This window comes from Pleurodeles waltl, chromosome 6 (assembly GCF_031143425.1).
Source record: "Pleurodeles waltl isolate 20211129_DDA chromosome 6, aPleWal1.hap1.20221129, whole genome shotgun sequence".
Taxonomy (NCBI): Eukaryota; Metazoa; Chordata; class Amphibia; order Caudata; family Salamandridae; genus Pleurodeles; species Pleurodeles waltl.
The window spans coordinates 90109078-90135782 of NC_090445.1; the positions used below are offsets into that span (position 1 = coordinate 90109078).

Consider the following 26705-nt stretch of genomic DNA (forward strand, 5'->3'; position numbering starts at 1 on the left):
GGGGAGGTGGGTGGGCACATGTGAATCTCAGCGACTGATGCCACGAACAGATGTACACTGGGTAAGTGACATTTTCAGTTCGATGGCATCTGTCGCTGTAGATACACATGTTCTGCATAGACTAGTAAGCAGTTATTTCCCCATAAGCGGTGGTTTAGCCTGTAGGAGTAGAAGTTGTCAGAAATAGAGTTCTTAATACAGCTTGACCTACTGTAGCTTGTTGTGCGGATAGCACATCTATACAGTAGTGTTTGGTGAATGTGTGAGGCGTAGACCATGTGGCTGCCTTACATATTTCATGCATTGGGATGTTTCGTAAAAAGGCCATTGAAGCACCTTTTTTCCTTGTTGAATGTGCCCTGGGAGTAATGGGCAGTTGTCTTTTTGCTTTAAGGTAGCAGATTTGGATGCATTTAACTATCCATCTGGCTATACCTTGTTTTGATATTGGGTTACCTGCATGAGGTTTTTGGAATGCAATAAATAGCTGTTTAGTCTTTCTGATGTTCTTTGTTCTGTCAATGTAGTACATTAATGCTCTTTTGACATCTAATGTATGTAGTGCTCTTTCAGCCACAGAATCTGGCTGTGGGAAAAAAACTGGTAGTTCTACCGTTTGATTTAGATGGAACGGTGAAATAACTTTTGGTAAAAATTTTGGATTAGGTCGTAGGACGACCTTATTTTTATGTATTTGTATAAAAGGTTCTTGTGTTGTGAACGCTTGAATTTCACTTACTCTTCTTAGAGATGTAATGGCGATGAGAAAGGCAACTTTCCAGGTTAGGAATTGTATTCCGCAAGAGTGCATGGGTTCGAAAGGTGGGCCCATGAGTCTTGTTAGGACCACGTTTAGGTTCCATGAAGGAACAGGTGGTGTTCTTGGTGGTATAATTCTTTTAAGACCTTCTATGAATGCTTTGATGACTGGTATCCTAGACAAGGAAGTAGAATAGGTAGTCTGCAGGTATGCAGATATTGCTGCAAGGTGTATTTTAATAGAAGAGAAGGCTAGCTTTGCTTTTTGTAAATGGAGCAAGTAATTTACTATATGTTTTGGAGTTGCGTGTAGTGGTTGTATCTGATTATGATGGCAGTAACAAACAAATCTTTTCCACTTACTTGCGTAGCAGTGTCTAGTGGATGGCCTTCTGGCCTGCTTTATGACTTCCATACACTCTTGGCTAAGTTGTAAGTGTCCGAATTCTAGGATTTCAGGAGCCAGATTGCTAGATTCAGCGATGCTGGATCTGGGTGTCTGATCTGTTGGTTGTGTTGCGTTAACAGATCTGGTTTGTTGGGCAGTTTGATGTGGGGTACTACAGAGAGATCTAGCAGTGTTGTGTACCAGGGTTGTCTTGCCCACGTTGGTGCTATTAAAATGAGTTTGAGTTTGTTTTGACTCAATTTGTTTACTAGATAAGGAAGGAGAGGGAGAGGAGGAAAAGCGTAAGCAAATATTCCTGACCAGTTCATCCATAGGGCATTGCCTTGGGATTGCTTGTGTGGGTATCTGGACGCGAAGTTTTGGCATTTTGCGTTCTCTTTTGTTGCAAATAAGTCTATTTGAGGTGTTCCCCAGAGTGTGAAGTAGGTGTTTAGAATTTGTGGGTGGATTTCCCATTCGTGGACTTGCTGGTGATCTCGAGAGAGATTGTCTGCCAGTTGATTCTGGATCCCTGGAATAAACTGTGCTATTAGACGAATTTGATGGTGGATTGCCCACTTCCATATGTTTTGAGCTAATAAGCTTAACTGCATTGAATGTGTTCCTCCTTGTTTGTTTAGATAATACATCGTTGTCATGTTGTCTGTTTTGACAAGGATGTATTTGTGGATTATGATTGGTTGGAAAGCTTTTAGTGCTTGAAAAACTGCTAATAATTCTAGATGATTTATATGCAGTTTTGTTTGATGTATGTTCCATTGTCCTCTTATGTTGTGTTGATTGAGATGTGCTCCCCACCCTGTCATGGAAGCATCTGTTGTTATTACGTACTGTGGCACTGGGTCTTGGAAAGGCCGCCCTTTGTTTAAATTTATACTGTTCCACCATAGAAGCGAGAGGTAAGTTTGGCGGTCTATTAACACCAGATCTAGAAGGTGACCCTGTGCTTGAGACCACTGTGAGGCTAGGCACTGTTGTAAAGGCCTCATGTGCAGTCTTGCGTTTGGGACAATGGCTATGCATGAGGACATCATGCCTAGGAGCTGTAGTATTGTTCTTGCTTGTATTGTCTGATTTGGAGACATGTGTTGAATGACTCTGTTGAAATTGTGAATTCTTTGTGGAGTTGGCGTTGCTACTCCTTTTGTCGTGTCTATTATGGCTCCTAGATATTGCTGTACTTTGCTTGGCTGAATGTTGGATTTTGCAAAGTTGACGGTGAACCCTAGTTTGTAGAGGGTTTGTATGACTTGATTTGTGTGGTTTGAGCATTGTGTGAGCGAAGTGGTTTTGATTAGCCAGTCGTCTAGATACGGGAATACATGTATTTGCTGCCTTCTGATGTGTGCAGCGACTACTGCTAGGCATTTTGTGAATACTCTTGGAGCGGTTGTTAAACCAAAAGGCAATACTTTGAATTGGTAATGTATTCCTTTGAATACAAACCTTAGATATTTTCTGTGTGATTGATGTATTGGTATATGGAAATATGCGTCTGAGGTCTAGGGTTGTCATGTAGTTGTGTTTTTTGAGCAATGGTAACACTTCTTGTAGTTTGACCATGTGAAAGTGGTCTGATTTGATGAATGTGTTTACTACTCTGAGGTCTAGAATTGGTCTCAGTGTTTTGTCCTTTTTTGGTATCAAAAAGTACAGTGAATAAACTCCTGTGTTTATTTGTGTGCTTGGTACTAATTCTATTGCATTTTTTTGCAGTAGTGCTTGAACTTCTATCTCTAGAAGCTGTGAATGGTGTTTTGATAAATTTTGTGATTTTGGTGGTATGTCTGGAGGGAATTGCAGGAATTCTATGCAATAACCATGTTGGATAATTGCTAGGACCCATGTGTCTGTAGTTATTTCCTCCCATGCTTCGTAATATTGACTTATCCTTCCCCCCACTGGTGTTGTGTGGGGGGGGTGAGTGACGTGTGAGTCACTGCTTGTTGGTAGTGGTTTTGGGGCTTTGAAATCTTCCTCTATTCCTAGGGAATTGCCCTCCTCTATACTGGCCCCGAAAGCCTCCCCTGTACTGTCCCTGGTAGGTGGACGGTGCGGACTGTGAGGTACTAGCTTGTGTGGCCTGACCCCGAAACCCTCCTCTAAAAGGTGTTTTGCGGAAGGTGGTATAAGATCCTCTGCTCTGCGGGGAGTAGAGTGCGCCCATGGCCTTGGCAGTGTCAGTGTCCTTTTTGAGCTTTTCTATGGCTGTGTCGACCTCCGGACCGAACAGAAGTTTTTCGTTTACTGGCATGTTAAGTACTGCCTGCTGAATTTCTGGCTTGAATCCAGACGTTCTGAGCCATGCGTGCCTACGGATGGTAACCGACGTATTAATGGTCCTTGCGGCTGTGTCTGCTGCATCCATAGAGGAGCGTATTTGATTGTTGGAAATGTTTTGACCCTCCTCAACAACCTGTTTTGCTCTTTTTTGTAGATCTTTTGGGAGATGTTCAATGAGATGCTGCATCTCATCCCAGTGGGCTCTGTCGTATCGCGCTAGCAGCGCTTGTGAGTTTGCGATGCGCCACTGGTTTGCTGCTTGGACAGCGACCCTCTTCCCGGCTGCATCGAACTTTCTGCTTTCTTTATCTGGGGGAGGTGCATCCCCAGAAGTGTGTGAATTTGCCCGTTTTCTGGCAGCCCCTACCACCACAGAGTCTGGTGGCAGCTGAGAGGTGATGAATACTTTTAACTGGTTCCTTGAAGATCTCCTTTGCATGGCGTAGCATGCCTGGGAGCATAGGCAGGCTTTGGTAGGAGCTGTGGGTGGAGGAGAGGGTGTTAAATAAAAAGTCATCCTCTACTTGTTCAGAGTGTAGTTCCACATTATGGAACTGTGCTGCTCTAGCCACCACTTGTGAATAGGCTGTGCTGTCCTCAGGTGGTGATGGCCTAGTTGGGTATGTGTCTGGGCTGTTATCAGACACTGGTGCATCGTACAAGTCCCACGCGTCTTGATCTTGGTCATCGTGGCTCATGGCGGTGTGAGCTGGCGAATGTGACGGGGTGTAAGTTGGCGAAGCCGGAGTTACATGTGGAGGCGAGGGAGGAGGTGTTACCTTCTTTGCTGTTTGTTGCTGAGGAGCCTCTAGTGCTATAAACTGAAGTGTTCTCTTTCTTTTGACAGGTGGAAGGGTACTGATCTTCCCTGTCCCCTGCTGAATAAAGATACGCTTTTGCGTGTGATCCACTTCAGTGGATTGCAGTTCCTGTTCGAATCTGTGTTTTTTCATTTGTGAAGACATAGAATGCTCTTCAGTATAGGAGCCTGAAACTGGGTCTGTTGGTGCTTTTTTCGGCTCCGAAAACCCTGTTGTTTGTCTTTTCGGCTCCGAGGTAACCTTCCTCTTCTTTTGTGCCGAAAAATCTTGGCCTCTATGGTCTTCGGCGCCACTGTCTCGGCGTCGATCCGTGTCGACACCGAACTCTCGGTGTCGATGCTTCTATTTAGCACTCTCTCGGTCCCGAGGAGGCTGCGTGCCGGTGTCTCGACCGGAGTCGGACGTTCTCGACACTGAATGGGCCTTTTTCGGTGCCGATTGTTGGTCACCGGTAATTTGGGTTGAGCCATGGCCGGTTGGCAGTGGCGTCCCCTGGGCCTTTTTGCCTTTTTTAAGTTCTGATCTCGACGTCTTACTCACAGTTTTTGTATTGTCGAGTTCATCGGAGTCTGAATCCTGGATGGAAAAGGATTTCTCCTGTTCCTCTTCTGTCTCGAACTGTCGATGCTCCTTTGGCGTGGACGCCATCTGCAGTCTTCTCGCTCGACGGTCGCGCAGAGTTTTTCGGGACCGGAACGCCCGACAGGCCTCACAGGATTCTTCGCTGTGCTCGGGTGACAGGCACAGGTTACAGACCGAGTGTTGGTCCGTATAAGGATATTTGTTGTGGCATTCAGGGCAGAATCGAAACGGGGTCCGTTCCATCGGCGTTGTTCTCCACGCGGTCGGGCCGACTAGGCCCCGACGGTGTGCTGAAATCTACCCCGAAGGGCACCGAAGCGCTTCGATGTTCAATGCGTCGTCGTGTGTGTTTATCTCGAACCGGATCGCAACGATACCGTCGAAAATCTTCAGTTTTCAGCTATCTTTCCGTTCCGAAACTCGGAGCGACAGGAACACGTCCGAACCCGATGGCAGAAAGAAAACAATCGAAGATGGAGTCGACGCCCAGGCGCAATGAGCACAGAAGGAGGAGTCACTCGGTCCCGTGACTCGAAAACACTTCTTCGAAGAAAAACAACTTGTAACACTCCGACCCAACACCAGATGGCGAGCTATTGCAGAACATGTGTATCTACAGCGACAGATGCCATCGAACCACTATTTCTAATCAGATGAAAAAAGTGATCAATAACCATGGGAACATAATGACAATAGAAAAACAAATGGGAGAAGCCACCTTTTTCCTTTAAAAGGGCTAGAAGCCTTGAGGACAGTTTGGTAGTAACTTGTCCAAAAAAGAATATAAAGTTAACATGTACTATACAGGACAAAAGGGGCTACCCAATATAACAGGTCATTACGCTTGTGGCGACAGCATTATTTGTCATTTGACGAGCACTGCAAAGACATTGGAGTCAGAACCTGTAAAAATATGGATCCAGAAAAGGCACACCAATTGCAATTCTATTAATGTCATCTACATGATAACCTGCCCATGTAAGTTACGCTATGTGGGCATGACCACTAGAAAAATTAAAACACGCATCTATGAACACCAGAGTAATATCAGGGTAAAAGGCAGTACCACAACTTTAACTGATCACTGTCCGATAGCAGGGGACACCACCAATGACGTGACGTGGGTGATTATAGAACAACTGGAGGGTACTAGTAACATCACAGAGAAGAAGCTTTTTGAAGAAGAACAGCGGTGGATACATCACCTCTCCATACATAAGATGGGCTAGAATTAAAATATCCCTTGGGTAGACTACAGTATGAGCTACAAGCTGTAGTTAAACCTCTCTATATGCATAAAAGAGACAAATACTGTGTCCCATTCAGTAGGCATCACCGAGGTTAAGCATAATCACCAGCCAGGAATAACTGTCAACCTTGGCTATGCAAGTTCAGTAGCACAAGTTTAATGGTACCAGTTAGCATATACACCTACTAATAATACTTATCATATGGAATGTGACAGACACTTACATTTGTTTTACGAGAAGATTAATCATGTTCCTAACTACCATTGCCTACCTGCCATAATTTGGAAGAATACCATAATTTATCACACTACGCGGCCAGGGGATTCTTTTGACTTCTGACACTTCCTTCTAGGGTATGAACATTAATCCAGAACAGTGGAACCCAGTTAACAATAATGAGGTCACAATGCTCTGCACATTTCACAAAATAATTGAGTATGAATTTCTGACCCTCTGTAAATTTTAATTCTCTTCCCTAGTTGTGGAGAAAATATAATCATACAATTTTTTTATTTTTTTATAAGTGAGCTTTAGAATAAAATCCAGCCTCTATTCACTTGCAAAGAAAAGCAAGCAAATTTTACAAGCCATACGTTTGAAGCGACTCGGTTTGCATGGCAATGAGGCTAGCCACTCCCATTACAAGTGTAATGGCAGGACAGACACACACCAATATGGCCAAACGCCACACACTCTTATGCACGATTTGGTGCCCCTGGCTACAGGGTATCGACGTGACCTGCATGAGACGTAACGGACACACCCCAACACGGCTGGAAGCACAATGGCCACGTCCCCAATACACATGGAATGTCCCATATGGAATATTTAGTGGGCTGTGGGGGGTGTCACAGACCTAATCCAGAACACCAGGGAACAAGTAGGTACGGTACGGTAGGTGAGCCAGTTCATTTTCCCACTCTTGAATGTGTTTTGTCAGATTTTACATAGACAAAACAAAAGACATTACCTATGGCTGCTTGTGTCCCCTGGCCGTTCAGAAAGAGACAGACTCCTGTCAGAACAGGGAACTGTCAATCTGCAGCACTTCTGCCAGAACAAGGCAAAGTGTCTATTCCAAGGCAGTAAAAGGTGCCTCTGGGGGAGAAGGGTGGCTCAGCACCACATCGAATTAAGTTTGGGCTGTTTCAAATGAGGAAGACATGCTAATAAACACACATTTGTTGAGGCCTATGACAATTTCAAAATGGTTTAGTGCTATTTAAATTTAACTGGGATTTGCAGCTTGATAGGGGATGATTCAAACGTGCAAATATGTGAACTATGTAAAACTGGAGAGCAATGCATATCAGCATAATGATGCAGAAACACCAAGGATTGTAAATGTGACAGTTGCTCCCTGCAACTCTTCTAACAAAACGCTGATCAGATGTTGCATAGTTAGTCCAAGCATGTCACAGTCTACATGTCTATCATATCAAACTCCTGTGGTGGGTCTCCGTGCCTACTAAAGAGGCAAACTACAGCAACAGCACTTGGTTGGAGAAGATTAACAAGTGACTCGTTATCAGTGCATTCTGGAACAGGTTAGTCCCCAACACAAATGTGCTAGAGATCAAAGGGGCTATTCTTTTTTTGTTCTTAGAGCCGACCGCCCCCCCGCCCTCCCTCCACAAGTGGTGCTTGTCCACAAGGATCATGCCGCAGTCCTCTTCTATTTAAGAAAGCACTGGCCCGCCCTCACTAATATTCCAGCTGACAGCACAACTGTGAAAGCTGGTCATGCCCCAAGGCATGTTGCTGTATGCGTGTCACTTTGCTGAAATAACCAGAGTATACAGACTATGCAAGTTTCTTCATTCTCCCACAAGATGAGCAACTTCAACAAGTGTCACTATCTGCACAGGATGCAATCTCAATCGATGTACCACTTAACATAAAAAGTGTGTAAAGTGAACTTTAAAAAAATTATGCCAGCACTGACGCACACTACCAAACGTCTGATTCTGCACAGCACAGCAGTGAATGGTGGAGCAGCAGTTTTCAAATGGGCCTTCCTCAACTTTGGAGAATGAGGAGAAACATACCCATCTAACACCTTTCAAGCCAACACCCCTCCCTCGTTCTCATTCGGTGTCAATTTAATTTTTGGCTTATCAAGAATTCTCATTTCCCAAATTTCTACTTCTAATCTTTACAAATCCGTTTGTTCAGCCCAGCTGCTTAGAGTTTTAAAAAGTACTTCAGAATTGTAAAAGTAAACAATTCTTCTCCAGGCTCAGGGTTGAAAGTGTCAAAGAGAATCTACAAATGCCAGAAGCCCTTCTGTATAAACTGCTATCTACAGCTTTTGTGGGCATCAGCAGACAGTTCTCTACAGAGATACACGCAGGAACTTACAAGGGTCATAGTAGTGGCGCTCCATGATGCTGATGTGCATAGGAGGCGGCTCTGGAATAGGCCGCTGACGCTGAGAGGAGTATCGTTTTGCACGGCTAGGCTGTACCCCCTAAAAGACAGGACATGAAAAGATTAGTAAAGAGAAACGATTATTTTACAGAAAGGTACTCGCCAGGATAACAATCATAGATGAAACTCAAACTGTACAAAAACTGGGGAAACCTTTAACAATCTAAGTTCTGGAAGGGAGGAGATGATGGCCTGGAAAGGCACTTCCATGAGAAACGAGCAAGGACAAAAGGACTGGAAAGCAATGAGTCCAGACTGAAAACTGAAATATTCTTCTAAAAATCCCTACTGCAATTACAAGGAAAAAAAAGCTTTTTGTATACAATACATCCATAGGATTAAGGATGTGTGTGTTTATTCAGCGTATTTTGATGCACTGCAACTGAACCACTGCAGAGGCAGCGGAATAATACACCAAATAGCCAAGGTTTATTCCTTTGGGTGACAAAGTCTTGTTTTTTTTATGTAGCTTTGTGTTGCTTCCAGTACTGCGCACGTTCTAGAAAGAGGAGGACACCAACACTGTTGGCTTCGTCAATGCACTTTCACTTACCATTTCCTCCATGCGGTTGAACTGAGGAGGTCCGCCACCAATGTGCATATGGTTTGGTATTCCTAAAAATCAGAAAGTAAAGGACCATAGTCAGGCTTCAGAATCAAGAAAGTTCAACAAGGTGTAAATGTTTGTTTCCATAAATGTGCAACTGAAAGCAAAATGATTTAATATCTAGGGTGGTAACCGTGCAACTGGTTTCTATTATGTGTTTATTTGTATTACTTGATTAAATTAAAAGGTGCACAAATGCTCAGTCTTCAATGTATTCTCTTGTGTTGATCAGCAGCATCCACTGGTTTAGATTCTAGAATCTAGTAAAGAACACGTTACTTACCTTAACACCCTTTCTGGTAGAAACTATCTAGCCACAGATTCCTCAATTATGATTATTTCCCGGGAGGCAGACAGGATCATAAAACTTTTCAGCAGTACCTCTGCGTGCTGGAAAGTGGCACCTTGTCACTCTGCACTTCTGCAGTTCTCATTTGGAGGTAGCAAGTGGGCCATTAAAGGCACCACACACCAGTGAACTGACATCAGTTACTTTTGAGACTGTCCGTCCTGCCACACACGGAGGCCCAAAGGAAAATTGGTAGACAGTGTGAAGATAGCTAAATATGGGATTTTATTAATGGGTGTCTCTAGCAGAAAGAACATTACCAAAAGGTAAGTAACACGTTCTGCTGATAGAGACTTGTAACTGCAGATTCTTCATTACCAAAGCAGGACCTATTTAGATGTGGGTCTGTGAGAGGACTCACACCAAAAAGTCCTGCAGGAACCAGCAGGCAAACGCCCATATGCAAAAATCACAGCCCAGACAACATATGGAGGGACGCCCACGTAGCTGCTTGGCAGATGGCTAAGAGGGGATAAGAGGTAGCAGCTTTGGCCCTGGTCGAATGAGCATGCAGCCTTTCTTGAGGCTGCTATTTAGCCACTGCTTAGCAGGTCTTTCTGCAGAGCACCATCCAGCAGAAGATTATTTTCTGCCTTGCCTTTTTGTTCTTCAGGGAACCGCACGAGCTGATCGGCTACCCGGGGGTCTTTGGTATGATCTACCAAAGCTCAGCCCTCTCTAGGGGGTCCAAGCAATAGTCTCTCTCTCCCTCCTCAGGGGGGTAGGGCAAGCATATAACGCTGGCAGAGAGATGGTTTGCCTTAAATGGAACAGTCTCACATCTTTCAACAGAAAAGATGCTGGAGTCTGGAGAACCAGTTTTCTGAGAAAACAGTGTAAGATGGATTAATACAGTGAGCCTGAAGCTCACGTGCACGTTGTGCCAAGGTAATGGGGAACACAGTCTTAATGGTAAGGAATCATAAGGGACAGCTGTGAAGTGGCACGAAATGGAGAGCACATCATGTAAGTCAGGGCCAGCTTAAGGTCCCATTGTGGCATCACAAAGAGGCTGGAGAAAACATGTCATAGCCCTTTGAAGAAACATCACAACTGATTTAAACAAAGAGCTGATCGAGCATCAGTAAGAAGGCCAAATGAGACCCTTGACTGTGCCCAAACCAAGGCCTTGCTGGGCAAGGGAGAACAAACAGCAGAACATTCGATAACTTGGACTGAAGGAGTCAAACATGGCATGTGCCACACAAAACCACAGGCATATACATTTCGTTGAGTGATACCTGGCTTCCAGGAAAACATCAACCACCTCCAGATGAAGGTCAAAGGTGTTTGGCTGTCCCTGCTCAATCTCCACACATGAAGATGGAAAATGTGTAGGCCCAGGTGCAGAACCACTACTTGTTGCTGCGACAGGAGGTTATCCTGGAGGAGTAGCCTGATCAGAGAACATGTGCTCAAGCCCAGGAGTTCTCAATAACATACTCTTCATGTCCAAATTCGCAGTCACTAAGATGACTTGGACCCGGTCTGTTCTGATCTTCTTGAGAACTCGGTGCGCAAGTGGTACCGGCAGAAAGGCATACAGGAGTCCCAAGTTCCACTCCAGGCAGAACAGGTCTGAGCAAGAAACGCCTTGGAAACTCCAACATGCAGCAGTGCCGAGACTATGCGATCTTGGTGGTTCCCAAACAGATCGAGCCAAGGTTCTCCTCAGTCGCGAAAGACCTTGTGCCACCGTTGGGTATAACTGTCAGTTGTTATCCATAAGGTGCCAATAGCTGACCTTGACCATCCTAGCATCTTATGATCCTGCAAGGTGGTTCACCACCAGGAAAATTACTTGGTGGTCCAGTCGTTTCCAGAGGCACAAGGCCTCCTAGCACAGGGCACCCAGCCCTGTTTGTCGCAGTACCATATGATGATTGTGTTGTCCGTGAGCACCTGCACCAGCCTCCTTTTGATGGATGGCAGAAAGGCTTTCAGTGCCAAGTGGATGGCCCAAGGCTTTCAGTGGCAAGCAGATGGTCCTCCGCTCCAGAGTGCTGATGTGGAGCCGGGACTCAGTTGGATACCAGAGACCTCTTATCTCCACCTCGTCCAGATGGCTTCCCCATTCCAGAAGCAATGCATCTGCCACCATTGTCAGCTGTGGGGAACAGGAGCAGGGTCTGCTGCTGACAAATCTGCTCTCCAGCAACCACCACTACAGATCTACTGCAGTCTCCTCCTATCTCTGAACGTAGTCATAGAAGTCCCCTTGATGTTGGGCTTGCTGGGACTTCAGATCTCATTGCATAGCCTGCAGCTGTGCTTGACCTGCAGAATGCAGGAGGTTTTCAGTCCCAGCAGTCTCCGAGTCAACCTCACTGAAATCCAGGACCAAGTAAAAGCTGCAGCAGAGAAGAAAGTAATGGGAGAGCTCCTCCGGTAAAAACTATCTACAGAAACCACCTGTCCAATGTAATTCCCTGCCAACCTAGATAGAATCATCTGATTCTTCCTGTCAGTTGGCAGCTTTGCTCTGTGAAGAGCACGCCAAAGAGGTAGGGCTTTTCGGGGATGGCACAGTTGCTGACTGGGCAGGCACTGACACTGGCCACGTGGGTACCTCTGCCACAAAGCAGCTGGTTCCCCTGAGGATGATGGACATACTGGCAGTAAGGCATGCTTTTGATTAGTTTTAAACCACAAATCCCTAGCAAGCTGTTCACTTATAATAAAATATGATAACTTCCAGTTTGTGTGTGTGTGTAGGCTCAAGCTGCCACCTGGTGTTCATCCGAGAGTACTCAATACACAGTGCAATGTACATCCATTAAACCATGGTAGGTACAGTGGATAGGGAACAATTTTCAGAGTGAGGGTGCTGCCATCATTGTTATATAACTGGCTATAAAAAAAGTGTCACAAAAAACAAGTGTAGAACTTGTGGGGAGTCCATTCAGCAGGAGAATGGTAGGGGTGTACTATGTAGCCAAGGTGCATTTTTGAACACTGGGCCTGGTAGCCCACCATCATTTACAGAGAACTCCTTTACTATTGTAATGGTCACTAAATTTGCACAAACTTTACAAAATAGGTAAGTCACCCCTCTAGCAGGCCTTACAGCCCTAAGGCAGGGTGCACTATACCACAGGTGAGGGCATAGGTGCATGAGCACTATGCCCCTACAGTTTCTAAGCAAAACCTTAGACATTGTAAGTGCAGGGTAGCCACAGGAGTATTTGGTCTGGGAGTCTGTCAAAAACGAACTCCACAGCTCCAAAATGGCTACACTGAATACTGGGAAGTTTGGTGTCAAACTTCTCAGAATAATAAACCCACACTGATGCCAGTGTTGGATTTATTAAAAAATGCACACAGAGGGCATCTTAGAGAGCCCCCCCTGTATTTTACCCAATTGTTCAGTGCAGGACTGACTGGTCTGTGCCAGTCTGCTGCTGAGAGACGAGTTTCTGACCCCATGTGGTGAGGGCCTTTGTGCTCTCTGAGGACCGAAACAAAAGCCTGCTCTGGGTGGAGGTGCTTCACACCTCCCCCCTGCAGGAACTGTAACACCTAGCAGTGAGCCTCAAAGGCTCAGGCTTCGTGTTACAATGCCCCAGGGCACTCCAGCTAGTGGAGATGCCCACCCCCTGGACACAGCCCCCACTTTTGGCGGCAAGTGAAGGGGAGATAATGAGAAAAACAAGGAGGAGTCACCCACCAGTCAGGACAGCCCCTAAGGTGTCCTGAGATGAGGTGACCCCTGCCTTTAGAAATCATCCATCTTGATTTTGGAGGACTCCCCCAATAGGAATAGGGATGTGCCCTGCTCCCCTCAGGGAGGAGGCACAAAGAGCGTGTCGCCACCCTCAAGGACAGTAGCCATTGGCTACTGCCCTCCCAGACCTAAACACACCACTAAATTCAGTATTTAAGGGCTCCCCAGAACCTAGGAAACTAGATTCCTGCAACCTGAAGACGAAGAAGAACTGCTGACTTGAAAGCCCTGCAGAGAAGACGGAGACACCAACTGCTTTGGCCCCAGCCCCATCGGCCTGTCTCCCCACTTCTAGAAAAACTGCAACAGCGACGCGTTCCCCAGGGTCCAGCGACTTCTGAAGCCTCAGAGGACTACCCTGCATCTAAAAGGACCAAGAACTCCCGAGTACAGCGGCTCTGTTCCAAAGAAGAAACAACTTTGCAACAAAGAAACAACTTTTAAAGGACTGCACGTTTCCCGCCAGAAGTGTGACACTTTTTCACTATGCAACCGACGCCTCCGGCTCGACCTTCCGAGAAACAACACTACAGGGAGGACTCCCAGGTGTCTACGACCCTGTGAGTAGCCAGAGTTGACCCCCCTGAGTCCCCACAGCGACGCCTGCAGAGGGAATCCAGAGGCTACCCCTGAACGCGACTGCCTGCTTCAAAGAACCGGACGCCTGGAAAAGACACTGCACCCGCAGCCCCCAGGACCTGAAGGATCCGACATCCAGTGCAGGAGCAACCCACAGGTGGCCCTCTCCCTTGCCCAGGTGGTGGCTACCCAGAGGAGCCTCCCCCCCCCCCCCCCCCCCTTGCCTGCCTGCTTCGCTGAAGAGACCCCTGGGTCTCCCATTGAAACCTATTGCAAACCTGATGCCTGTTTGCACTCTGCCCTCTGAAGACACGGGTACCTACCTGCGGGCAGACTGGAACCGGGGCACCCCCTTCTCCATTGAAGCCTATTTTTTTGGGGGCCCAACTTTGACCTCTGCACCTGACCGGCCCTGAGCTGCTGGTGTGGTAACTTTGGGGTTTCCCTGAACCCCCAACGGTGGGCTACCTTGGACCCAACTTTGAACCCTGTAGGTGGTTTACTTACCTGCAAAACTAACAAACACTTACCTCCCCCAGGAACTTTTGAAAATTGCACTGTCTAGTTTTAAAATAGCTTATTGCCATTTGTGTGAAAACTGTATATGCTATTTTCCTGATTCAAAGTCCCTAAAGTTCCTAAGTGAAATACCTTTCATTTAAAGTATTGTTTGTAAATCTTGAACCTGTGGTTCTTAAAATAAACTAAGAAAATATATTTTTCTATATAAAAAACTATTGGCCTGGAATTGTCTTTGAGTGTGTGTTCCTCATTTATTGCCTGTGTGTGTACAACAAATGCTTAACACTACCCTCTGATAAGCCTACTGCTCGACCACACTACCACAAAATAGAGCTTTACAATTATCTTTTTGTGTCACTATCTTACCTCTAAGGGGAACTCTTGGACTCTGTGCATGCTATTTCTTACTTTGAAATAGTGCATACAGAGCCAACTTCCTACACATGGGCAGTGTGAGGTTGGCATGGCACCCGAGGGGAGTGCCATGCCGACTTAGTAATTTTCTCCCCACCAGCACACACAAGCTGGCAAGCAGTGTGCATGTGCTGAGTGAGGGGTCCCCAGGGTGGCATAAGACATGCTGCAGCCCTTAGAGACCTTCCCTGGCATCAGGGCCCTTGGTACCAGGGGTACCAGTTACAAGGGTACAGGTTAGGGAAAGAACACAGGTGCTGGGGCCTGGTTAGCAGGCCTCAGCACACTTTCAAATCATAACTTGGCATCAGCAAAGGCATAAAAGTCAGGGGGGTAACCATGCCAAGGAGGCATTTCCTTACACACGGAAAAAAGGGAACTGACGTCTGCACGCCGACGAGGACCTCTTATTGCCTGGATGACGTCATACGGCGTTGCGTGGGAGTCGGGCAATTGTGACATCATCGACGTGCAAAGCTATAAGAAAAATTTCCGGCGGATGCTGCCGCATGGGTGAAAATTCTTTAGGTGAGGAATCCACAGGTAGCTGAATCCATCAGAAGTGATGCAGTTAATGTCCCATGTCAGTAGAAGAGTTGCAGTCCGACAGTGGTGTGGAAAACCATCACCAACAAGCCTTGGCAAAGGCAAGAGTTGCAAAAGAAGAGCTGCAGAGCTGCTGGGGACAAGGAAGGTTGGGGGTGGTGGGGAGGGTTAGAGGCTCAACCCAAGGCGGGGAGTCCCAGGCGACCCTCAGCAGTGAGGAGAGCCAGAAGTTGAGGATGCAACCCCTACAGGCAACTCACAGGGAGCAGGCACAGGAGTTGCAGGGAGGCCCACTCAGCACACCTGGAGAGTAGTCATGTCGCTGCAGCAGCAGGCAGGATACTGTGCTTTGCAGGGAAGAGTGCTGGAGGCCAGGGTAACACGGAGCCTGAAGATCCCTTGGAAGAAGAGCCAAAAAGCCTTGGTAGCTGCAAGAGTCGCAGTGCACAGGGTGTACTGTCCTGAAAAGAGAGGCATGGGCTTACAGTTTCCCAAGATGGATAGCTGGTATGGAGGACCAAGGAGACCACTCCAGACAACCACCTGTGATGTGGAATTCACACAGTTCTGGATATGAGAGGATCCACGCAGCCGTTGTCATTGCAGTTGGCGCCTGCGGATGCAGGGGTGTGCCTTTCACTCCAAGGGAGATTCCTTCTTGCTTCTTGTGCAGGCTGAAGAATTGTCGCCCTCAGAGGATACACAACCAGGGAAATGTTGCAGTTGCTGGAATGAGCTGGAGAAGCAATGTTGCAACACGGAGTTGTTGCTTGAGTTGCAGGATTGTTAGTTCCTGGAGGGTGCAGTTGTAGTCCCAATGACCAGAAGTTGAAGTAAATGATGCAGGAGTCCTGCTGGAATCTTGCACATCAAATCTGAGGACCCATCCAAGAGGGAGAACCTAAGTAGCCCACGAAGGCGGAATCGGTCACCTAGGAGGGTGACCACCTATCCAGAGGGGGCTGTGATGTCACCTGCCTGGCCTGGCCACTCCAATGTTCCCAGGGGCCTCTGCCCACCTTGGATTCAAGGTGGTAGAATCAAGTGGCCACCTGGAGGTGCTCTGTGCATCACCCTTGGGGTGGTGACAGACCGGGGAGTAGTCACTTCCCCATTCCATTGTCCAGTTTCACGCCAGAGCAGGGACCGGAGGTCCCTGGACTGGTGCAAACTAGTTTATGCAAGGAGAGCACCAAACATGGCCTTCAAAGCATACCGGTGGCTTGGAGAGGCTACCCCTCCCAAGCCATGTAACACCTATTTCCAAAGGCAATCCTTTCTTCTGCCTTCCTGGGCTTCAGCTGGTCAAGCAGCAGGAGGGCAGAAACCGGTCTGTAGGATGACAGCAGTGCAGACTGCCCGCGAAAACCCTGCAAACTGAGCTTAACCTCTGCTGGGTGTCGGCAATGTAGTGCTATTGTGATTGGGGACGGTACGGTGTAGTAGAATGTGGGTCATAGCCACCCAAGCTAGCAAGACCTCCTGGGCTTTGGCATCCATCCTAATTTTCCTTAGGTGTACCTCCTCAGCCCCCACCCACTCCAGCAGATATTCCATCTATAACGTACGGTGAGCACTTAGTGTATGGCAATATGCCTTTTGGCTACTAAGAGGTCCATAATCATTCATACCCCCTTGTGAGTTTTTTTTTATTGGGGTGGTCAGGTAAGAGTCCCAGCAGGCAGCTCCTAATGGATAATGGAACATCCCATCCTACCTGTCTTTAGGAGACCTAGGATCTCGACCCAAAACTTTCAGTCAGCCCCATATCATACGAATAAAATCCACTCCTGCAACCCCACACTTAGGACAGGGTCCTGTGTCTAGTGGGGTAAATGTGGTGGAGGCGATGTGGCGAAAGATAGGTCATAAGAATAACATACTGAATTTGTTTAATTCTAGCACAGGTGCCAGTCTTACGGACCCAGTCATGTATTTTAGTCCATTCGCTGGGTGTAATTTGTTCTGAACTATACTGTTGCTAAAGGTCCTCAACACAGAGCGGTTTAGGAGGTTTGTCTAAACAGAGTGCATAATATAATTGTGTAATGATTCAGCATCCACCATTCAGCAGCAAGAGAGTGACCATAGTTTGCGTGGGCTCATATGCATCGGGGAACATAGGTCATAATGGACGTGCAGTGGCTATACCGTGTGGCATATTGCAGCAACTGTCCCTTGCAGAGATTAAAGGTTGTCTGTGCTTCTTGCAGGGTTATAAAATGGCCATCAGGATAGAGATCGGCCAGCATTATGCAGCCGCCCCTCAAGCCACCTATCCGTCACCCTAACCTAGGTTATACGTTGGAAGGGGGATATTCTGCAGACATCTAGGTCTGGGGTGAAAGGGGCTCTTTTCAACATCTGTTTTACCGTTCTCTCCTAGATCCAACCCATTAGGCATATTAAATGTGGGAGTTCTTTGGGAATCCCTGTGCCCAGCATCAGGAGTTCACCTAATTGGTGCCCTTTATGGGAACTGTATAAGAGTTCTTTCCCAGTTCAGCTCCCAATCAAGCCAGGAGGTGGCGTGCTGGAGCTGGGCGGCAAAGTAATATAGTTACAAGTCAGATACTTCCAAGCCCGTCTTAATTTCTTCCCCTACACTATTCAAAGCAACAGTTTCAGTTTTCAAGATAATTTCAACTACAGTGGAGAAAGTGCCTAAGGCCAGAATTACTCTACTGAAATGGTCAACACCCTACATTCACTAAACCTGTGTATTAATCTAATACATTCTCCTCCTGGCCACAATGATTAAAAATGAAATGACTAATTTGCAAACTGCCTAGTTTAACTGCACATTCAGAGTTATACCTTGTCTGTAAAAGATAGGAGCTAGCGAGGTACAAAAACAAGTTGTACTAAAAGAGCCACATGTTCACTCCCTTTCAAATCATTACTTAAAAGCAATTATAAAGGTTTTATCAAGGGCGATTGGATGGGAACTCAAAACATTTTGTTGTAGAAAATCTGTATTAAAAGGGCCATTTTAACAAGCCATGTTTATTTAGAAAAGTCCCAAACGCATTAATTTGTTTATTTTTCGCCATAAATAAAAAATAAAGAAAATTGACCACTTGGTAGATCATTGGCACTAAAATCCAGATTTGATTAAATTCTCTAAGGAGTTTTATGTGTAAATTAGAAGCACCCCCTAAACAAATGCTTATTCTGAAAGTTTTAACTGAAAAAACAAATCTAGACCATGAACCAGACTGAACATACTCTCAAAATTATGCATTTAACCAGATTAAACATGCCATTCATAGGAGACTAAAGCAGATGCACTTGTTCCCTAAAATATCTCATTTTGTGTTTTATGTTTTTTTTTACAGCTATTGAATGGAGAAGTCAGAAAACCAAGCAAAGTTTTGGCACTGTTTAGGTGCAATGACTGGTGTTCAATCACTGAAAACACACAAAGGCATGGACTAACCAGCTACCACATCTCCAGCCGTAAACAGAGCCTACTATTAGAAAATAAATAAATACAAAATTGCTGGCCAAACCATTTAGCCCAGAAAAAAAACTATAATAAGGGACGTACCTTGAAAGAAAGCCATTCAATTCAAGCACTCAGTAAGAATACTACAACAATAAGGGCAAAAGGATTTTTGGTAATCGGTAAGATGAGAAGATAGACTTCATTAAATAAGAAAGCTGAGGAGACCTGGTGCCTCCTTGTTTTTGGAGATAATACATGTCAGTCATGTCTTTTGATCAGGACCCACTGGACAATCAGCTGAGGAAGGAAGGCTTGAACATTAGGTGACCAGCTAGCAACTCCAGGTGACAGATGTGGAGATGTGTCTGGCTGGGTGTCCAGTGTACCTGGACAGCTAGATCTTGGGAATGCACCACCTTGCCCATGAGGGAGGCGTCCACTGTAATGGTTCTCTGCAGAACTGGTTCTAGGAAAGACCTTCCTTTCATAAGGTTGCTGGTGTTCCACCACTGCAAAGAGTGGCAAGCTTTAAGGACAACCTACACTAAATCTTCCCAATGATCCTCCGCTTGAGTCCTCTGACGCACTAAGCACTCTTGCACTGGACGCATGTTCAGTCTAGCATGAGTTATTATGGTTATACATGAAGCCACCATATTGAGGAGACACACAACTGTCCTCGCTGTTACCTGCTGAGGTGACAAATTGAGGAATGAGTGTCTGGAAGGATTGCATCCTGGTAGTATAAGGGTAAGCTATTCCCAGGTTCAAGTTGAGAACTGCTCCTAGACAAAGTTGGACCTAAAGGGGTTGGAGGTGAGATGTTACTGCATTGATTGTAAAACCTAGCTGGTGAAGTAGGTTTATGGTAACCTGAGTGTGTTGGAAGCGCGTTGGGTGAGATACACTTTTAAAAAGCCAGTCGTCTAGATATGGGAAGACATATGTGTTGTCAGCGCAGGTGAGCAGTTACTACTGTAAGACATTTGGTGAAGACACAGAGGGCCGTAGTGACCCCAAAAGAGCGCTTTGAATTGGAACTGCTGATATTTTATTACAAACCTCAGTTATTGGCATAGCATCTGGTGAATAGGAATGTGAAAATAGGCATCCTCAATGTTGAGAGCTGCCATTAAGTCGCCTTGATGTACAAAATGGATGTCATCCTGGAATGTGACCACATGAAACTGCTCTGAAAGGATGCTCTTGTTTTGGGGTCTAAAACTGGTCTCAGGCACCCGTCTTTTTTAGGAATAAGGAAGTATGGTGAATAGACTCCAGTGCCATGATTGAGTGGAACAGATTCTATAGCTCCTTTGAGTAATGCCTGTACTTCTTCCTTGAGCAGCATCCGGAACCAGAGGCCAAGGGGCAGCATCAGGAACCAGAGAAAGTTGGTGCTTGTGAGGTAAAATGTTTGGAGGTGTGGAAGTGAGCCCCAGATAATAACCATGTTGTATAGTATCCAACACCCACTGGTCGGAGGTGATGTTCTGCCAAGCGAGAAAGAATCCTTGTATTCAACCCAACCGGTGTTATGTGGTCGGGGGGGAAATGGTTGGAAAGTCAGAGTTTAGTGGGATTGGCGGAGGATTTTGTGAATATGCCCTAACCTCAACCTTTAAAATGGTTACCCCTGTAGGAGCCTATGTAGTACCCTCTGTAGGTGCCTCTGGACGCCGACAGGAGCTAAAGGTCTCAGAGGACGTTATCTGTGAGCCTCCACGATATGAGGAGCAGCATACAAAAGCAATGGCATCTGCAAGGCCTCCATGGATGCAGCGGTCTCATTGTCCTTAGTATTTTGTCTAAGAGAGTGTAGACTTGGGGATCAAAAAGGTGTGCCCTGTCGAATGGGATGGCCAAGAGGTTTTGCTGGACCTCTGGTTTAAAGAGACTCTGATCCAGGCATGTCTTCTAAGGAGGACACTAGAATTTATGCCTCTAGCAGCTGTGTCAGCAGCGCTGAGGGCGCAACAAACTGCACCTTGTATTTTTCTCAACCCGTGCCGTAATCTCGCAAGACCCAAAAAGGTCACTTGTCAGAAGTATGTCACAACATGCCTTTAAGCATCGGCAGGTATTGTGCCGGGCACTGGGTTGAGGTTAAAGTCTCAAATAAAAAAACTGTCTTTAGAGGCTCGGTGTGTAGCTACAACCGATAGGTGGAAATTGTTCCTTATAAGGTCATTTATAGGAGGTGGTGGAGTTCCCAGGGGAGGGAAGGGTGGTTTAGCAGGATACAGGCCAGGGTCTGTATCAGAAGGCAGTACTGTGTCATAAGGGTCGTCATATGGTAGGAAAGAAAAGTTGTCCCCTTGTTCTCCCCCTCGTGTAAGAGAGGATAGAACCCTCTCGTGAGTATGATGCAGGGGAAGCAGGAAGCTGGTAAAGGCTGTGTGGTGCTTAGCAGGCGTTTGTGGACTTATGTGCACCGGGCTTGTGGTCTTTTCCACCTTTTTTCTGTACTTTGGTGGAGGTGGGGTTTCCAAAGCCCCTTCAAAGGACGATTGGCTGTGCACGGATAGGAGGTCTGGGTATGTATCATATGTTTTGGCATGGAGTCTATTTCCTTTTGCGGATGCTGGATCACAGGTTCTACAGTCTTAGAGCTGTGTGCCTGTTTGCCAAAGGTAGAGGATTTTGTCTCAGATGTTGAAGACTCTGGTGCCAATAGTTTCGGATCTGAAACAGCTAGTTTCTGTGCAGTCGAACTGTTCTGAAGCAGAAAGAGTTGTTTTAGGAACGTGAGGCCTATGCTGTTTTTTTTGGTGCCAAGGTAGGGTGTGTGCAAGACAGTCTGTTAGTGCAGACGATGGCCTGAAGGCAGTGGTGGCCCAACGGTGGATTTTGGCCTGTCTGGCATAAGTAGTTGACCTTTTGTGGGGGTCGTCTAGGGTTGGCGGTCAGGGTGTAGGGGGCACAGTACTCACAACTTGCCCTGGTGGAAGATCTTGTATTTCAATTTTGGAGCTGTCAGGGGAGAAGGTTCCTTTGTCTGCAGCCGACGCCTGTGCTTTTCTTTTTTTTTTAAGGTCCTCTGGTCCAAAGATACCAGTGTTTCTTTGATGCTGCGGCAGGACATTTCAAGACCTCAAGCTAGACTATGAAACAGCGTCTTCCTGAACCAAAAAGATCTGCAGGCCTCGCAGCTGGCCTCGTCATGTTCAGGGAAGAGGCACAGGTTACACATCTGATGGAGATCAGTGCACAGGAACTTGGCATGGCACCAAGGCCAGAAGTGAAAGGGCGTCCAATACATCACCGGGTGGGCATGGTGCAAAATGAGCGCGCAAGATGTAAAGCCCGCCCCAAAGGGCGAAGGCCCATAGAGGCTACGGTTGAGTCAAGTCACCCCGGCTAAGTTGACATCAAAGAACCAATGAAGGAGACAGAGAAGCAACGATCGAGAACAACACCAACAGTAAGGCCTCAGAGAGCAGGCAATGACTGTCGAACCGGAGCGGAGGAGCACACTTCTGAACCAGACAGCTAAACAAAACAAACAGAAAATAGAGTTGATTACCATGTGCATTACCAGCAGGAGGAGGAGTCACACTACCTCCTAATTCGAAAGACTTTATTTGAAGAAAAACAACTTGCACATATTCAGGCCCAACACTAGATTGTAGGATTATGCTAAACATACATATCTACAGCCAGGCATGCCTCGAAGAATTTCTTCAAATTCCACAACTCCCAATCACTGAACCACATGCCAGACAAATTAGTTACAACGCTGATCTACTGTATCTCTGTCTGCAACTCTGATCCATCAAGACTAGAGCCCAAACGGTCCAGAGAAACTTTGAGCCGAACTGTACATACCACACAGGATAGTGGCCTTAGGGCTCACTGTCAACTATGTTACTACTCCTAATGTGTAAGAGCCATAGACACCTTTGAGGTTGGTTCTCTGGCCCAGAAATATTTTAGGCACTTAAGGGTTTATTTGCTAATTAGAGTTTTAGGTGTAACACATATTTCTATTAAAGTCCTCGTCTTTCTTATAAGGTTCTTACTGGTCACTTTATTATCTTAGGTATTGTTACACTGCATTCTTAATGCCTATCCTCCCCTCCACCAGAAGTAAGCCTTGATCGAACCATTAAAACTCAGGCTAGGGACAATATTAAGAGATGTGTAGCTCCTAACCAAGGAGCTTTAGGAACCTTTGAAATCATCTATCCCAGAATGTCAAAACATCTGTTCTTCTCTGTGCATCTTTGTTTCAGTTGCTCTATTTTAACCTGTGTGAACAGACGTTCCTGAATGGTATTAACTCTCATGCTTCAGAGTTCCTACCTTCTCCTGCTACTGCAGTAACCAATGACTGATTGTCTTCACTACCCTGAGACAGTCAAAGTGCTTGTAACTTATCCATCAAAATGAAGTGCCATCGGAAATTATGAATGTCACCATTCCCACCAGACACCTTTCCATGACGTCCACTGATGCCAGGCATTGCCACAACCATCCTTGTTTGAATCACCAATTGTGATAAGATTTTGAAGGAGGCTGGCCTAATGTGCGGTGGGTACCCAAGGTACTAGCACCTTATACCAGGTATCCCCCCTTAGTGAAGTGTAGGCAGTGTCTAGAAGCAAGGCTGTCTACAGGTTGCTGTGGCTGAGCAGCCAAGTCCAATCTAGTAGACATGCAAAGCTCATGCAATACCACAGTAGTCACACAGCACTTACACACATGAAACAAGTTAGAAAAGGTTCGAAAATAGTGCAAATAGCAATAACCAACGGTGACCCTAGGGGGAGCACAAACCATATTCTAAAACATCGAATGAAAAAACAGGGTCCCAACCTAGGTAAGTAAAACACTTAGAGGGGAGCTGGAAGTACTCGAAAACCATAGAGGTAAGCAACACAATACCCTCTACCTCCCTCATCCCCCCTCCCCGCGACCAAGAAAGCAGGAGTAAATCACTGGAATTTCCCAAACCATCCAAAAGGAGGAAAAAGAAGAAAAGACGACACCCAGACAAGACTGCAAGAAATTAGCAGTGGATTCCTGAAGATGACCTGTGGACAGATGGGACCAAGTGCAAATGTCACAGTGAAGTCCATGAGGAGTAGGCACTACTACCCACCCAGCTGTACTTGCAGGAGTTGCTCGACGGTGATGAAGAACACGTCAGCAATGCAGCCCTGGAGCCAGGTCAAGAGTTCCTAATGGATGAAGAAGATGGCCCACGCTGGAATGAAGATTGCAGATGGGTGCAGAAATTCCACCAACAAGCCTTGGCAAAGGCAAACTCGCGGTTAGTGGAAAAGCCGTGACGCCAGGGTACCAGCAAAGCCCAAGAGGACTCAACCAAGGAGGGGGAGTGGCAGGGGACCCTCAGCGTCGCAGAGTCCACAGGTGCAGAGGCAGCATCCACAGGATGTGGACACAAGTCGCAGAAGGAGCCCATGCAGCACTACAGGAAGGGAACCCATGCCGCAGGAGACCCACACAGAGGGCTGTGTGTCGCTGGAAGGAGTGTTGGGACTGCAGCTACACGTTGCCTGAAGATCCCTTGGAGGAGATGCAAACAAGCCTTGGCTCCTGCAAAAGATGCGGTGCATGGGGGTACTGTACTGCGTGGGAAAGCAAGAGCTTACCTCCACCAAAGTTAGACAGCTGGCAGAGGGGACCAAGAGGACTACTCCGGACCACCACCACCTGTGATGCAGGATTCACTCAGCTCAGGATGAGAGGAGATCCACGCCGCCCAGAATGAATGAGAGGAGATCCACGCCGCCCAGAATGAATGAGAGGAGATCCAGGCCGCCCAGAATGAATGAGAGGAGATCCAGGCCGCCCAGAATGAATGAGAGGAGATCCAGGCCGCCCAGAATGAATGAGAGGAGATCCAGGCCGCCCAGAATGAATGAGAGGAGATCCAGGCCGCCCAGAATGAATGAGAGGAGATCCAGGCCGCCCAGAATGAATGAGAGGAGATCCAGGCCGCCCAGAATGAATGAGAGGAGATCCAGGCCGCCCAGAATGAATGAGAGGAGATCCAGGCCGCCCAGAATGAATGAGAGGAGATCCAGGCCGCCCAGAATGAATGAGAGGAGATCCAGGCCGCCCAGAATGAATGAGAGGAGATCCAGGCCGCCCAGAATGAGAGGAGATCCAGGCCGCCCAGAATGAGAGGAGATCCAGGCCGCCCAGAATGAGAGGAGATCCACGCCGCTCAGAATGAGAGGAGATCCACGCCGCTCAGAATGAGAGGAGGCAGCTGGTCGTCATTGCAGCAGATTCCTGTGGATGCAGCAGAGTGGCTCCTTCACTCCAAGGGAGATTCCTTCAGGCTGCAGAGTTGCTGACTTCTGAGGATACACGGCAAGGGAATTGTTGCAAAGCTGGGAGGAGCTGTGGAAACAATGTTGCAGAAGAGTCTTCTTAGTTGATTGCAGCGTTGTTGGTTCCTGGAGGGTCCAGTCAAAGTTCCAGTGGTCAGAAGTTGAATTGGAGGTTGCAGAGGAACACTGCTGGAGCCTTGCAAGCCGAATCGGAGGACCCACCCAAGAGAGAGACCCTAAATAGCCCCGAAAGGGGGCAAGGGGGATTGGTCACTGTAAAGAAACCGCTGCACCACAGATTCTTCTTTTTCTTCTTCATTCTTCAGATAAGAAATACACATCCAACCCTGGCAGGTCTTATCAACAACTGCCTGCCTTACAATCTAATCATAACATTCCAGCTTCCTCCCAGTTGCTAAGCAGCCCACTAAGATTCATGTGAATAGAATACAACATATCTCCCTTCTAAATAACAAAATTATCTAAAAAAAACAATAAATAACAAACTAACACAAGAAAACACGTAAACACAACTACTCTGTATAATAATCTTTCATATATTCTGGTTTCTTGAATACTCTGACTTTCTCACCCTTCTTGACTCCTCGACACCACGGCCACACCCAACCTGCTTCTTCCACTCAGCTACTTCCATTTCACTGCATCTGACAACATCAGCCATATTCCATCTTTTACCGTCGCTTAAAACCACACTATAACACTTCACTCCCCCAACCATTTTTGGTTCTGACCACTTTGACAAACCCTTCCTGCCACCATGCCATACTCTGGTTCGCACCCAGGCCCCAACTGCAACCACACATTCCTTCGGTTTTCCCAATACACTTTCGTCATACTTCTCTTGCACCCCCTCCACTCTAAATGCAAGATTCCTTACACTTACACGTTTTTTACCAGCTTTCCCCATCCAACCAGGAACAGCTTTGGTACACGGTTTCCTTCCCTTCAACAAAACAAACGGAGTTTCTCGCGTCGTCGAATGCGGAGTCGTCCGATAATTCCATAGCATGTTTTTCACTTCAGTCCTCCAACACAAACCAGTCTGAATTGACAGTTGAATATTGTCACACAACACTCTGTTAAACCTTTCTACTAACCCATTCTATCTTGGATGTGCCACAGCTGTCCTCACATGGTTTACTCCACACAATGTTAAATGGCCCTCAAACTCAAACAAAGTAAATTGTGTCCCATTGTCAGTCACCACCTCCTCGGGATAACCTTCCCTTTTCCAAATTTCCTCACAAAATTCAATCACCACTCCAGCTTTAGTGTCTTTGACGATACTAACTTCTGGCCATTTGGAGTGGTAATCTACCATAACCATGGCATAAAACTTTCCACCATCACCAAAATCAAACGGGCCACACACATCTATTGCTATCTTTTGCCATGGTTTAACAGGAAAAGGTACAGGAATGACAGGTGTCCTCTCACACACGTGTTTTGTCACTACAAGCACAGCTTACACAATTCCTAAAAAATCTTTCAACCTATTTGTCCATGCCTGGCCACCCAAAATCTTCCCTGGCTTTCCTCTTCATACCCGACATACCACCATGTCCCTCATGTAGAATCTCTAAAACAGTCTGCCTCAACTTATGCGGCACTACCAACCTATCACCTCTCCTAAGTAAATTACTCTGTAATGACAAC

General features: G+C 46.5%; 1 protein-coding gene across 1 annotated transcript in view; it reads right to left on the reverse strand.

Annotated features, from left to right (window-relative positions):
• CASC3 (CASC3 exon junction complex subunit) overlaps positions 1–26705 on the reverse strand; it is a 352838-nt gene that overhangs the window by 167746 nt on the left and 158387 nt on the right. The window contains exons 8-9 of the mRNA XM_069237412.1: positions 9088–9149; positions 8466–8574 (exon numbers count right to left, since the gene is read on the reverse strand). Of these exons, the coding sequence (XP_069093513.1) occupies positions 8466–8574; positions 9088–9149 (171 nt within the window). The remainder of the gene's footprint in view (positions 1–8465; positions 8575–9087; positions 9150–26705) is intronic.